This window comes from Schistocerca nitens, chromosome 5 (assembly GCF_023898315.1).
Source record: "Schistocerca nitens isolate TAMUIC-IGC-003100 chromosome 5, iqSchNite1.1, whole genome shotgun sequence".
Classification (NCBI taxonomy): Eukaryota; Metazoa; Arthropoda; class Insecta; order Orthoptera; family Acrididae; genus Schistocerca; species Schistocerca nitens.
The window spans coordinates 500,914,202-500,930,065 of NC_064618.1; the positions used below are offsets into that span (position 1 = coordinate 500,914,202).

The 15,864-nt window shown below is 46.0% G+C and overlaps 1 protein-coding gene across 1 annotated transcript in view; it reads left to right on the plus strand.

Moving 5' to 3' along the window:
• Positions 1-15,507: 15,507 nt before the first annotated feature.
• The window catches only part of LOC126259862 (facilitated trehalose transporter Tret1-like), a 72,534-nt gene continuing 72,177 nt past the window's right edge, over positions 15,508-15,864 (plus strand). Inside the window, exon 1 of the mRNA XM_049956919.1 lies at positions 15,508-15,639. Coding sequence (XP_049812876.1) covers positions 15,558-15,639 — 82 coding nt within the window. The 5' untranslated portion in view covers positions 15,508-15,557. The remainder of the gene's footprint in view (positions 15,640-15,864) is intronic.

A 15,864-nucleotide genomic window follows, 5' to 3' on the forward strand; every position in this document is an offset into this window, starting at 1 on the left:
ACTTTAACCGTCTGCCATGAATTGATACAACAAATAATATTTTAAAGATAATAATTATATCTGATTGCAAAAGGGTCACAGACAGTCATCACCATAAGCCCACTGTTAATTTCATTGCTTACGTAACCAAAATTTACACAACATTAATGATTCACTTTGAGTTACTTATAAAAAATCTCGTCCGTCCCGGCGGACAGGCCGGATACTTAACTAAAGGAAGGGAGCATGCCTTATACACGGTGGTACTCGGAACAAACGAGTAGAAAGCAACCGCCAAGCAATTTCGAATATGATTAGGCTGCAAACCAGGGCAGAAAACACGTCGAACACACACACGCTCTCATCCTGCCCGCCAAGGCGACGAACCCCATCTGCCCCACGTACCAGATCATTTCTGCAACAGCAAATAATTCACGCAGCAGACAAATTCAACTCGTGATTCAGTTGTTTCAAGACCATGCAAGGCTTACTAACTACGCGACTACCTGTAACATAACTGACAACCAAACGGATACATTTAACGAATAAAAGAACAATTAAAATTACACTGTCTTACAAAGCTCTGAACTTCATATTAAAAGAAAGTCTAAAACCAAAACTGGGCGAAGAGCACACTTATTAACATACTCCATCAAATTAACATTGCAAGGAATCTTTAAAACAATCAGTAAACAACACTTGGAAGCCTTAGACTTCGTAAGTTCAGTATAACACTCTCTTATTCAGAACCATCCTTAGCTGATCTCCGGCATATAAAACATGCCACCATAAGTGTCACAAATCTTCACAGGTTAACAGCAGCATATTGTAGTGTCGCGGAATAGTAAAGAGTTGGAAACGTGGAATATTGTCAAAGTTTCATTGCCTATTCCGAGAGCCAGAGGCAATAGGTTAGCCAAGAAGTAAAAGAATTGCACAGGTATCGGAATGTGTCGTCACGCAGGGGCAATGGCCTGGTTACACACAACAGGCGAGAAAGAATTGCTTAGCACGCGGGTTTGTGTTAGACGGAGACTTTCGCAGAGTGCAAGACAGAGGTATAGCGTCAGCTGTACTGCATTTCACAACTTCGCGTCAGTCTGCTGCAACAACACGTAACTCTGTCGCAAGAACACCTAAGGGGTGAGTACGACAGATGAATCAGCAGTATAAGTGGAACGAATGCGGTCATTACAAACGAGCATGACGTCAGGACGCCAGCTTTGATAGCAGCAAGGCACTCGCACTCGCGGTTAGACTTGCAGTTAGATGTGTACTGGGTCGCTGCATAACGCTCAGCTCGGTGATCGACATGTTAATCTTTATTAAGGAGATGTTGCAGTAAGGGCGGCCCATCCAGCAGCAGACGTGAGGGGACAGTACCAGCTCTGGTCCTCTCTGCTGCCGCTGTCAATCATCAACCCAGGATTGGCAGGCATCGCGGCAGACTAGCTCGCCGCCAGTGCTGACCACATCAGTGAGCCATCGTCGAGATCATGCGGGGCCTAGGCCCTGTGCATCCACCGTCACAACCGGGTGAGCCGACGACGCTGGGGGACTGCAGCCTGTCCCGCCCGTCCACCGCGGTCGAGCCACCAGGAGGAGCAGGGAAGAAGACGGGGTAGGATAGAGTACACTCCGCACTACGAGAACGCTTCTCGTGCCGACAGCGCCGTGGACTCCAACCCGGAGCCACCTGCTGTCCGCCGCCGAGCGGGCAGGCCAGCCGGACGCCGCCAGCCACGCGCGGCCGAAGTAGGGGCATTCCTCCGCTACGTCACAGCACGCGGCGCTGCGCTAGCAAGACTGTGCGGCCCGGATCTGGTGTCATCGCTACGAGTCAGTGAGGACTCGGGGAAGGGCGTTGATATCACCAAGCCACATTGTACTCGGCAGGAATAAAGTTGTTATGAATGAATAATGTTTCTTTGGTGTTTCTGACGCTTCTACAGCCATTTCCTAGCATCCTGACAACTGGAGAGGTCACCGCTCGGCCATCCAGTCCACCATAGGCGACCGGGACCACCGGGGCGCCTACAATATGAATCATACGTAACTTAATGCTTCCAGTTACGCGATGAGAAGATGTCCAGCATCTGTCTCGCACCCAAACGCGTCGACTAATCAGCACCGTACACCCGGTGCGCGGGAAAACGGCGAGGACGGCCGGACCCAGGCACAGCGGATAGAGACGAAGACCTTCCTTCAAAACCATGTTGGCTCGTTGAACGCCGACCAGCGAGAGAGCTCGCCCACACGCCAAGCCAGAAAACCAAAGGCTGAACAGTCAGAGATATAAGACCAGAAGAGTGTCGATATCAGCGAGCATAACTAGCGCCGGTCGCCACGGCTCACTATGGACAAAGAGAACCTAAGTCCCATGTAACATATTAACTCTAGTCTATTTTCTTTCCCGAATTACACTGCACAACAGAATTAAGTGATTACTTTTTCGAAACTCTGTAATTGTGTCCCATTCCAACGCATAAGTTTGAAATTTGGCTCAAAGGTGCCTACAGCCTTTCTCTGTAACGCTGCAAAAGCGTGGTGCCCTGCGACATCACCCTCGGGCTCGACGACGCTTCAAGCAGAAAGGTGTCGATACATGCAGAAAAAAGGCCGGAGCTCAGAAGTTCATGTGGTGTGTAAAATGGGTTAATGGTGTCACATTGGTACCAAATTTCACCACAGTTCTGCCCAATGCCACCCACCATGGACGTGTCACACGATAGGAATGTGCCCACAGCCTCTCTTACATTTCACACTTTCTTTAGATACCTCTGCGATGGAGGTCAGCACCGCAACGTCCAGCACTAAACTCAAGCGATTTTCTTACAGGTGCCCGAGGGAAACATTTCAGACGCACCGTCGCTCAGAATAGACACTAAAAGGCCTCAAGCGGTGGCATAAAGGGCGTCTATAAAACCACCAGACGTTTCAGCTCTTCTCTGTGGACATTGTAGGGCTGAATTCCCATTTAATGTGATAGCAACTCCTTGAAGTGCAACGCTGACGCTATTTTTGCGTGGAGTACTGGTTGGGATCACTAGGGACTTTTGAAAACTATTCGACGAAATTTGAACGAAATCAGAAGGAAAGAGTCCTTATGCTTTCTCAGTCCTCCTGTTTCATGCTCTCTCAGCATAATCGCACTTAAGGGCGACATTGACACATGTGTGAACAAAACGTCAAAAGTTCCCTTTAAGACCACCCACTTTGGAAAAAGCGTACCCTCCCAAAATTCGTGAGAATTTTAAAAATGTCGCTTTGCAGAGAAAACCTGCCAAGTAGCCCAAGCGCCTGCAGGTAGGCAACCTCTTGTCACTCTTCTGAGGCCAGTTGCCTCCCTGCAGGTTCTCTCCGCAAAGGGAGATTTTTAAAATTCTCAAGAAATGTGGGGAGGTGCAGTTTTGCCAACTGGGTAGTCTTATAGGTACCCTTTGCCACTTTGTTCATGCAAGTGTAAATATCACATCCCTCCATGATCATGACACAGGAAGGTGTGAAACAGGAGCACTGAAAAACCATAGTGACCCTTAGCTGCTTCGGATCACGTTCAAATTTCATCGAATAGTTTTAAAAGGTCCCTAGTGGTTCCACCATCTACACTAAGCAAATATTACAGTCGAACTGCACTCCAAAGGGGTGCTATCACGTTCAATTGTGTTGCAGCCCCACGATGCTCATCGAGTAGGGTCGAATCGCCCAGCAGGTGTCAACAGTGCCAAAGGTTGTTAAGAGTGTCCTCCTTTTGCTCATCGCACTGTCATTTTAGATCGCGAAATATGTGGGGATCAATGTCCTGAGGAAAGGAGCGGTTTCATTGACGTCTTTTGTGCCACCACCTGAGGCCTTTTCGTTTAGATTCTGAGCGGCCGTGTGTCTGAAATGTTTTCTGCGGTCCACTATAAGAAAACCGCGTGATTTCAATGCTGAGAGTCGCGATTATGACCTCCATCACATATGGGTCAAAAGAAGGAGTGAAATGTTGGTAAGAGCGGCTGTGACGACCTTCCTATCGTGTGACACCCCCACAGTGGTGCTGGGCGGAATTGTTGTGAAATTTGGTGCCCGAGGTCCACGAGAAAGATGCAGTGGCTCCCCTCTGGCGGGGAGCGAGTAACTATTTCAGATGACTTTAACTTATTCTTGGTTGCGCGTTTAAATAATGTAATTTCTAGATAGCACACGACAAAATTAAGACCTCCAGTGGTTACCTTTCCAATTAAATACTGATTTCCCGTACGCCCTGCAGGGAACCGAGCTTTCACGAAGTGTGGCGAACAAGTCGACTAGTGTGACGTCACAAGTTCGTTACATGGCCCGTATACCTCATTGGCCCCGATCGGTGCCAATGTGACATTATCGCCAGCCAGTGTGGCCGAGCGGTTCTAGGCGCTTCAGTCTGGAACCGCACGACCGGTAAGGTCGCAGGTTCGAATCCTGCCTCGGGCATGGATGTGTGTGATGTCCTTAGGTTAGTTAGGTTTAAGTAGTTCTAAGTTCTAGGGGACTGATGACCTCAGATGTTAAGTCGCATAGTGCTCAGAGCCATTTGAACCATTTTTTTTTTTTTTTTTTGGTGACATCATCAACCCACTTTACACGTCAGATGAACTTCTGAACTCTTGGCCTTTTTTCCGCGAGTGTCGACATCTTATTGTATGAAGCGTTGTCGAGTACGAAGGTGAAGTTGCAAGGCACGACGCATTTGCACCATGATAGAGGAAATTTTTTAAAAAATCATTGTCTTTCGGGACGTGCCCATACAGACATCTCAAGCATTAAATGTAAGTTATGACGACACGAACATAAAGACAACATAACACCCAGTTCCCGAGAGGAGAAAATGAAATCTCTTTATTAAATATTTTACTTAAACTGCTGAGTGAAATTGAATGCAAATGAACCTACTTTCTCTCTACTTATTCTTATCATGTCAACACTGACACACAATATTCTAGCGCAACGCAGTCCGACTACTCTAAAAACGATAACCTGACTTCAGATAATTAATTCAAAAGAATGGCCCTGACTAAAAAGAAAACAATAACCTATACATTTCATTAAGCACTTACCTCACAAAAATCTTCATCACGCGAACTCCTGCAATACAACGAGTGTCAATACTGCCAGCCAAATAAAAGATTTTAACTACTAAACCCACTAACTACTTATAGGCGTGTGGTCAGCAAAGGAAAGATTTTGTTGGAAACCAAATAATGTATTTTTTACCTTAATAATGTGACATTCAGTTCAAACACAAACATACATCGTCATTGACATCTAGTACACAGGTATATAATCATGAATAATATTCAATCTCCAGATCGTTAACTTACGCTAATGCTTCAGACCTCTACCCTCCATGAATGCTAACTTCTCACATTTAACACCCATCACTGCTGGCCGTTCACCTGCAACTGCCCAACAGTACTTTCATCACTGCTGCCTACTAACTTCCAACTGCGCAACGCTACTGGCGATTAACTTCCAACAACGAGTCCGACCAGCCACAGATTCTCTTACAAAGAAAGCGCAGCCAGAGATCTAATGCAAAACGCTACACAGCGCTACCAACACAGAAGCAGCCCACTTACAAAAATCTCCGACCCGGTTTGGGAATCGAACGCGATACTCTTCGGTTAGCAGTCCACCGCGCAGACCGCGCACCAGAGGAAGATTTTGGGCGCCTTCGTTCGAAAATTGGAACTTAAGCTTTGGAAAGGGAGACAATTCCGGAGTTTCGAAAACTAATCTTTCAATCCTGTTGCGCAGTACATTTAAAGTTCTCGTTCATGATTGTGCGTTCTTTATGGGCTTCACCCGTACCCGTGATGCCTATTTATAGTACCAACCCATCAGTGAAGACCAGTGAGAAGTTTGAGTAGGTTTTAAACTTAATTTAGTGAGGTTTCGTTGTGAGTATGCATCAACCTTAGTAAACCACAGCCCCGCGTGCTCATGTATTCACAGTTAGCAAGCAAAAATTCCCTTCATTATGCAGTACATTTAAGGCTGAGTATGCCAGTGAACTAGATGTTATCCAAATTATATATTCTTGGCCACGTTACGCAGTTTTTGAGAGCCTTTTGATGTAGATACACATTTTGATATGTGCGTCACTTACCATCCAGTACATTCGCCCTTTGCTCAGCTTGCCGCTCATAGTTAGTAGCACATGCGGTTGCCCTTTGTTTAAGTGTGCGGACATGAGCGTGATGTAAGGATTCGAGTCAGTCACTGGTGGCCAATTATGAGGCTAATTACTCTAGTACGATTTTTATACCCCTGATTGTGCAAGGAATGTACTTGTTCCAAACTGTTATTGCCTAATCCTTGATCTTCAGAAACAATTTCGATTACAAATCAAACAGAAATCCTGTTGTCCAAGCAAATGATTTCTCATCACTTAAGCCATTGCTACTCCCGAGGAAACCATTTTTCTCCATAGAGATCAATACGTTTATATTGTAGAGACAGATGATTTGCAAGGTACTGAGCGGAAACAGAAATCAACTGTCTAGGAAAACCTAGACGCCTTCCTTTCCCTGATAGCTCGCTTTCAATTGCATTTATTCCTTTTAAATGCTGTGCTGATTAATGATGAGCCATTAAATTTTGCACTTCAAAATGCAGCAATTTTATAGTAAGACCTGGTAATAACTTCATCCGATCTTACGATCTCCGCTAGGAAAGCTTGTCACAAAAGAGAAACAAAACCGTAATACACCCCACCCGTTTCAGACAGAGAACTTCACAAAACGAAAACTCGTAGTATTCTGTGCCTACAGACATCAGCGAATCACAGTTGGAGACGGTAAACTCACACCAATACCTGGGTGTTTCACTTTATAGGGCTATGAAGTGGAACGATCACATTACCTCAGTCGTAGGAAAAAAAAAAGATGGTGACAGAATTCGGTTCAATCTACATTACGCTCCGCAAGCCACCTAATGGTGCTTGGCGGAGGGTACTTCACTTGCCACTAACTGATCTCTCCTACTCTGTTCCAATCGCGAATGGCGGATGGAAAGAATAACAATCGGTAAGCCTCTGTATTGGCTCTAATTTCTCGAATTTTCTAGTCGTGGTTATTACGTGAGATGTATGTGGGAGGCAGTAATTTACTGTCGACTCTTCCCGGAAATGCTCTCGAATCTTCAATAGTAAACCTCTTCGTGATGTAGAACGCTTCTCTTGTAACGTCTGCCAATGGAGTATGTTGAGCATGTCGGTAACGCCCTCTCGCCGACTAAACGATCCCGTGACGAAACGCAGCGCTCTTCGTAGAATTTTCTCTATCTCTTCTATCAGTCCTACCTGGTAAGGCTCCTATATTGATGAAAATCTGCTTCCTTCGTGGATGGGATAAATTTTCTTAGAATTCTTCCTATGAATCTCAACCAGTCATCTGCTTTTCCCACTACTTGTTTTATGTGATCATTCTAGTTAAGGTCGCTCTGGCAGTTACTCCTGTTTCCAGCAGTTTCTTGTCAATAGTGTAGTGTTACAGAAGTGACTTTCTTTTTCAGTGCACAGGTATGCAAAATACTTTACATTTATTTATGTTCAGGCACAACTGCCAGAGTCTGCACCATTCATCAATCCTCTGAAGTGAATCCAGTCGCAAATCTGGTCCGATACTCGATAAGCAAGTGCTTTTTTTTTCACTAAACTGGAGTGCTGGACGGTGTCAAATGACTTCCTGAAGTCAAGGAACACGGTATCAACCTGAGCGCCGTTGTCTACTGCTCTGCGGATGTCATGGAGGAACAGAGCAAGATGAGTTTCGTAGGATCTCTGTTTGCCGTTTGTTACCATAGAGAAGATTTTCGTTCTACAAAACGTCATAACTCTTGACATAAAAGATATTCCATAATTCTAAAATAGATTACCGTCAACGATGTAGGCCTATAATAATATGCACCTGTTCTACGGCCCTTCTTGAAAACGGGAATGACCTGCGCTTTTTTCCAGTCGCTGGGTACCCTTCGTTGCTCCAGCGATCTGCGACAGACTGCTGCCAAAAGGGGAGCATCTTCTTTCGCATAATCTTAGTAGAATCTTATAGGTATCTCATCGGATCATAATGCCTTTCCACAACCAAGCTATTACAGTTGTTTTTCTATTTCAGGATCGGTTATCTCAATAACTGCCATTTCGACGATCGTAAGATGATTGAAAAGAGGGACTGTGTTACGATCTTCCACGGTGAAACTATTTCGGAAGGCCTAATTCATTATTTCGGCCATCTCTCTGTTATCTTCCGTTTTGGTGGCATACTAGAACGTTGCTCAGCTGTGTGAGAGCCATAAAAAAATAGGGCTAATAGGGAATATTGAACGTATATAGATAGGGCAGCATCAATGGACACAGGTTTGTTTGACCCTTTGGAGAGTGTCGCAGAGATGCTGAACAAGCTGAACTGACAAACACTTGAAGATATATGCACGCTATACCGAGAAAGCCTACTTACAACGATTCAAGAAGTGGCTTTAAATGATGATTGTAGGAATATACTAATCTCTAGGTATCGCTTCGTACCGATCTTGAAGTCCTGTGCTCCATACGTGAATGGAACGAGAACAGATCCTAATAACTGGTGCCGTGGGACGCACTCCCTGCCATGCACTCCCCTGTGGTGTGCATAGTATGGCTGTAAATGAAGATGTATACCTTCTCCAGATGATAGATAGCAGTTACGGCCTTACGCTTGTGCTTACCCAACATCTCGGGACACAGATAGCAAAGCTGCAAGGACCACACCAGTCCCTTTGACTTAGTCGCGATGCTCGAAGGTACACGACAACTGAATGGTCCAAAAATAAGCAAACAAACAAACAAAAATAGGGGCTAAAGTCATCAGAGATGGAAAAAACTAGCTCGAATAGGAGACCAATCTATGTGGCGCAGTTGTAAGAGAATGTTCTCGTATTTGGTTTGAATCCATGTTCTGCCACCCAGATATAGGTATTCCATGATTTTCGTAAACAGTTTGGCAACACCCTTGGTACCACCCACTCATCTTATTGGAGCATGTTAAAAATGTACCTGTCTGAAACTTCGCGACATATTCCGCCTTGCAGCTGCTCTAGCTGTTTGAGGCAGGCAAAAACTGCTTGAAGGGTGTCGAAGGGGTTGCCTGAACTTCAGGCGCTAGGGCAGCCACGAGGTTCAATATTCGTCGAAGTTTCAGACAGGTACATTTTTAGCATGCTCATTAAGGTGCGTCGGTGGTACACAGGGTGTTGCCTAACTGGTGGAAGCGGGGGTGTCTTAGTGGGACCCTTTTCCATTATATTCACGCACATCTTAATGTCGCATTCGTCCCCGGAGGGCGCGAAAAAGCAGGAATGAAAATGCATAACTACCTTTATCTGCCACGGATCACGTGCAAATTCCGTCGAGTGGTTCCATCTTCCATCCTGCTCACCAACCAAGAACTGCAGTCGCGCTGTCCTCCAAAGGTGTCAGATCACGTTTAATGGAGATGAGCCCCACAACATCTTTGCAGAAGGGTTGAAACGTCCAATGGAATCAGCAATATCAAACGTTGTCAAGAACGTCTTCTTGTTGCTCATTGCGCTGTGAACTGCTGTTTTCTACCGCGAAATGTTTGACCATCAACGGCCCAAGGAAAGTAGTGGTTTCGTTGACACCTTTTATCGCATCCCCTGAGGCCTTTTCGCGCCTTTGGTGAGCGGCGGTGTGTCAGAAACGTATTCCTCGGCCACTCATAAGAAAAACGGGTGATTTCAGCGCTGTTTGTGGCGGTTCTAACCTCCATCGCAGAGGCGGCAAAACAAGGGGTGAAATGTGGGCTGTGACGGCCTTCCCATCGGATAATACATCCGCGGCCGCAATGAACAGAATTCTGGTGACGTCTGGTGCCATGTGACGCCATTAACCCACCTTACACGTCACATCAACTTCTACGCTGTTGCCTTTCTGTCAAATGTGTCGACATCTTGCTATCGGAGTGTCGTCGAGTCAGAGTGTGAAGGCGCTACTCTTATGCACTATTAGAGAGGACGTTTGTATACACCTCTGAGCCTAATGTCAAGCCTGTGCGTCACAACGGGACACAATTAGGGGGTTTCAAAAAACTGATCCTTTAACTCCGTTCCGCAGTGTAGATAACGGAGTTCGCACCACGAGATTTGATTTACAGAAACATTTGTTATCATATGTTGTTGTGGTCTTCAGTCCTGAGACTGGCTTGATGCAGCTCTCCATGCTACTCTATCCTGTGCAAGCCTCTTCATCTCCCAGTACCTGCTGCAGCCTACATCCTTCTGAACCTGCTTAGTGTATTCATCTCTTGGTCTCCCTCTACGATTTTTACCCTCCATGCTGCCCTCCAGTACTAAATTGGTGATCCCTTGATGCCTCAGAAAATGTCCTACCAACCGATCCCTTCTTCTTGTCAAGTTGTGCCACAAACTCCTCTTCTCCCCAATTCTATTCAATACCTCCTCATTTGTTACGTGATCTACCCATCTAATCTTCAGCATATGTACGTTAAAACATATCGCGTCCCCTGAGGCGTTTTCGCGCCTATGGTGAGCGGCAGGGCAAGCTAGGACTTTTCCTCTTTGTAACTCTATAGAACACTTGCGGTTCGAATACACTCGCCTCAAACCGGCGCAGCCCGTCCATCCCGATTTAGGTTTTCTGTGATCTGTTTAAATCGCTTAAGGCTTGTGCCCCGTCTCTAAATGCCTTGTTGTCGACGATACGTTAAAGACTAGTCTCCTCCTCCAATCGAACATAGTTTTTTTTTTAATAAATGTGTTTTTGTGGTTCACAAACGAATTAATCGGTTTATAATCATAAACGTAAGACAATAAAAGAACTGTTGGTTAAAAAACCTTTCAACGTTTGCTCGATTCAGCTCGGTTCAACACATTAGAATTGTGGACTGAAGATTTCTGTAACACTGTTCTGGTTGCTTCTTCATAAGGTTTTGATAGAAATCTTTATCTGCCAATTTCTCTTCTCTCTCAAATTTGTGAGATACTACTAAACTTTCTTCCAAATCGTGACTCAACTTCTGAAAACTCAATCTTAGATATCGGCGCTAACCTGGAATATAAATCTCTCACGTGTGCTAGAGATATTTCTTCCCTAATGTTCTTTAAATGTTGTTTTGAAAAAACCAACTGAGGTGTCACAGATGTCTACTGATTCTCTACAATGATTTTAATCTCCTTTTCCGTTTAGTTCTATGAACTAAACTCCTTCCGAAGCCGCTTGTTTCACTGCAGTCTTGGATCACTCACCGCGACGCTCGCTGGTAGGCTTCAAGCTTGGTACCGCCTCCTTAAAAAAATAAATAAAAAAATCCTTGTATGGCCCATACCACCTGATTTTGGCATGACGCACACTTATTAATCTCAGTATGATAATATTATTTCTTACCTTATAACCAGATGCTGAAAATTACACCATTCATCAGCTTCGACAATTAAAGCAAGTACAATTGTCTTGTGACACAAATTCAGCAGCTACATCACTCAACTCATTTCAAATAGATGAGTGATGTCTCCGCTTTATTCCACACGCTGCGTGCGTCCACTTTTTCTCAGCCAACCCGAGAAAAACCAAGTAGCCCATATTACCCGCTGGTCCACATTAACACTTGTTTCCCTAAGCGCAAGGTGAACAAGTTCCTCTTAGGTCACCATGAGCAATTATTCAAAAATTGTGCCACCAGTTTACCAATTCGACAACGGTTTGGCAACTGGTAATGCCATTTACTTAGCTTGCATTTATCGCGAATCTCTCGCCTAGTGCAAAGACCCAAGTAAGTGGAAAAAAGAGAAGATGACACCTATTTAAAAGAAGGATAACAGAAAGGTCCGGAAAAACTACAGACCAATATATTTAACATAGCCGGCCGCGGTGGTCTAGCGGTTCTAGGCGCTCAGTCCGGAACCGCGCGGCTGCTACGGTCGCAGGTTCGAATCCTGCTTCGGGCATGGATGTGTGTGACGTCCTTAGGTTAGTTAGGTTTAAGTAGTTCTAAGTTCTAGGGGACTGATGACCTAAGATGTTGAGTCCCATAGTGCTCAGAGCCATTTGAACCATTTTTTTTATTTAACATAGGTTTGCTGCAGAATCCTTGAACATATTCTCAGTTCGAATACATCAGATTTCCTTGCGAGGGAGAAGATTCTCTCCAGAAATCAGCACGGTTTTACAAAGCACCGCTCGTGCTTAACTCAGCTTGCCATTTCGTCACATGAGAGCCCGCGCACTATGGAAAAGGCGAACTCCATATTCCTAGATTTCTATTAATAATTTGAAGTGGTGCCACACCGCCAGCTGTTACCGAAGGTACAAGCATACGGAATAGTTTCCCAGGTATGTGAGTGGTTCGAAGAGTCCTTAGGTTAAAGAACCCAGTTTGCTCTCCTCGACGGCAAGTTCGTCATAGACAAGGGTATCATCAGGAGAGCTCCAGGGAAGTGTGACAGAACCGCTGTTATTTTCTGTATACGTTAAATGATCTTGCGGACAGGATAAGCGGCAGCTGCGGCAGTTTGCTGGTGATTCTGTGGTGTGCGGAAAGGAGTCTTCGTGGAGTAACTGTTGGTGGACACAAAGTAACAGACGAAATTTCTAGTTGGTGTGAGGGATGGTAGTTATCTCTAAATGTGGAAAAATGTAAGTTAATGTAGATGAGTAAGAAAAACAAACCTATAATTTTCGAGTAAAGCACTAGTAGTGTACCAATTGACGCAGTTACGCCGGATAATATCTAGGCGTAACGTTGCAGAGCAATATGAAATGGAATGGGCATGTAGGGTTTGTTGTAGGGGAGGCGAATGGTCGCCTCAGGTTTATTGGGATAATTTTTAGGAAAGGTGGTTCATTTGCAAATGAGACCGCATATACCCGACTGGCCACTAAAATTACTACACTAAAAAGAAATGCAGTGATAAAGGGGTATTCATTGGACAAATATATTATACTAGAACTGGCGTGATTTCATTTTCACGCAAATTGGATGCATAATCCTGAGACATCAGTACCCAGAACAAATACCTCTGGCCGTAATAACGGCCTTGATACGACTGGGAATTGAGTGAAACAGAGCTTGGATGGCGTGTACAGGTACAACTGCCCATGCAGCTTCAACACGATACCACATTTCATCAAGAGTAGTCACTGGCGTATTGTGAAGACCCAGTTGCTCGGACACCATTGACCAGACGTTTTCAATTAGTGAGAGATCTGGAGAATGTGCTGACCAGGGCAGCAGACGAACATTTTCTGTATCCAGAAAGGCCCGTACAGGACCTGCAACATGCGGTCGTGCATTATCCTTATGAAATGTAGGGTTTCGCAGGGATCGAATGAAGGGTAGAGCCACGGGTCGTAACACATCTGAAATGTAACGTCCACTGTTCAAAGTTCCGTCAATGCCAACAAGAGGTGACCGAGATGTGTAACCAATGCCACCCCATACCATCACGCCGGGTGATTCGCCAGTATGGCGATGACGAATACACGCTTCCAATGTTTGTTCACCGCGATGTTGCCAAACACGGATGCGACCATCATGATGCTGTGAACAGAACCTGGATTCATCCGAAAAAATGAAGTTTTGCCATTCGTGCATCCAGGTTCGTCGTTGAGTACACCATCGCACGCGCTCTGTGATGCAGCATCAAGGGTAACCGCAGCCGTGGTCTCCGAGCTGATAGTCCAGACTGCTGCAAACGTCGTCGAACTGTTCGTGCAGATGGTTGTTGTCTTGCAAACGTCCCCATCTGTTGACTCAGGGATCGAGACGTGGCCGAACGATCCGTTACAGCCATGCGGATAAGATGCCTGTCATCTCGACTGCTAGTGATACGAGGCAGTTGGGATCCAGCACAGCGTTCCGTACTACCCTACCGAACCCACCGATTCAATTTTCTGCTAACAGTCATTGGATCTCGACCAACGCGAGCAGCAATGTCGCGATACGATAAACCGCAATCGCGATAAGCTACAATCCGACCTTTATCAAAGTCGGAAACGTGACGGTACGCATTTCTCCTCCTTACACGAGGCATCACCACAACATTTCACCAGGCAACGCTGGTCAACTGCTGTTTGTGTATGAGAAATCGGTTGGAAACTTTCCTCGTGTCAGCATGTTGTAGGTGTCGCCACCGGCGCCAACCTTGTGCGTTAAATTTGGTTAAATGTCGCGTCTGTAGCACGTCGTCTTCGTGGTGTAGCAATTGTAATGGCCAGTAGTGTAGGACACTAGTGCGATCCACTGGTGAGTACTGTTCGAGTGTCTGGGATCCACACCAGGTCGGAATAATGGAAGACATCGAAGCAATTCGGAGGCAAGCTGCTACATTTGTTACCGGGAGGCTCGAACAACACGCAGGTATTACAGAGATGCTTCGGGAAACCGAATGAGAATCACTGGAGGGAAGGTGACGTTCTTTTCGAAAATTTAGAGAACCGGCATTTGAAGCTGACCGCAGAACGGTTATACTTCCGCCAACGTACATTTCGCGTAAGGGCCATGAAGATAAGATTAGAGAGATTAGGGCTCGTACGGAAGCGTAGAGACAGTCATTTGTCCCTTTCGTCCGTCCCCGGTAGCTGAATGGTTCAAATGTTCAAATGTGTGTGAAATCTTATGGGACTTAACTGCTAAGGTCATCAGTCTCTAAGCTTACACACTACTTAACCTAAATTATCCTAAGGACAAACACACACACCCATGCCCGAGGGAAGACTCGAACCTCCGCCGGGACCAGCCGCACAGTCCATGACTGCAGCGCCTGAGACCGCTCGGCTAATCCCGCGCGATCTGAATGGTCAGCGTGACTGATTGTCAGTCCTCTGTGCGCGGGTTCGATTCCCGGCTGGGTCGGGGAATTTTCTCCGCCCAGGGACTGGGTGTTGTGCTGTCCTCATCATCATCATATCATCCTCATCGACAGCAGATCGCCGAAGTGGCGTCAAATTGAAAGACCGGCCTGCCCGACGGGGTGCCATACGGTTAAATAAATAAATTTCACCCTCTCTGTATTGCCGAATGGTATAGGAAAGGAAATGGCTCGTAGTTGTACTGGGTACCTTACGCAGTATACTTGTAGATGTAGGTGATCGCGCTCGGCGAATAGCGGCCCTCTCGCCGCGCCTTTGGACTAGCGCACGTCGCCAGGCAACAAACGACCCACAGACATTGTTCCTCTTAAAACTCTTAAGTCACACGCTGTATCAAAATTTCAGCCTACAACAACATGTGTTCTGCGGCGAAGGACTCGTCACATTCTCTATTTTGAATGTGCTCGAAATGCTCGTCGTACATAAAATTGTTTGAAATACGGAGGTGGCACCATTTTCGCAAGGAATGCTGTTATCGTGGCAGTCATATGTTTTGCACAGCTCTTTCCGGATCGGACCAGCTGTGAGGCTATTATCTGTGGGCAGGCTGGCCACGGTCGACTCACACTCCGCCCCGCGGTGACGACACGTAGCCGAGGCTAGTAGCGGCAGATAAGGCGGGCACGCAATGTAGGCCTTCCAGTCGCACAGCGGGCTCGCCACCGGCGCCATGGGGCAACCTCAGCACCAGGAGCAGCAGCAGGGGCCGCGCACCGGGTCCCGGCGGCTGCAGTATGCCGCCGCCTTCTCAGGTACGCCTCACCACATAGCTGATCACCGCTTTACTTGCGAAGGTGGCTCGTATTAATTATTGCAGTAGATAGGATTACTTACTGAGTAAGTGACACATGTTGCTGATAAAGTCGTCACTCCCCGAATTACGTGCACAATATATCGTAGATCCCTAGAACAAAACAACTGCACTAATCGATCAAAAGTATCTGAACACTTATTTGTGGATATTATTATGGGGTTTT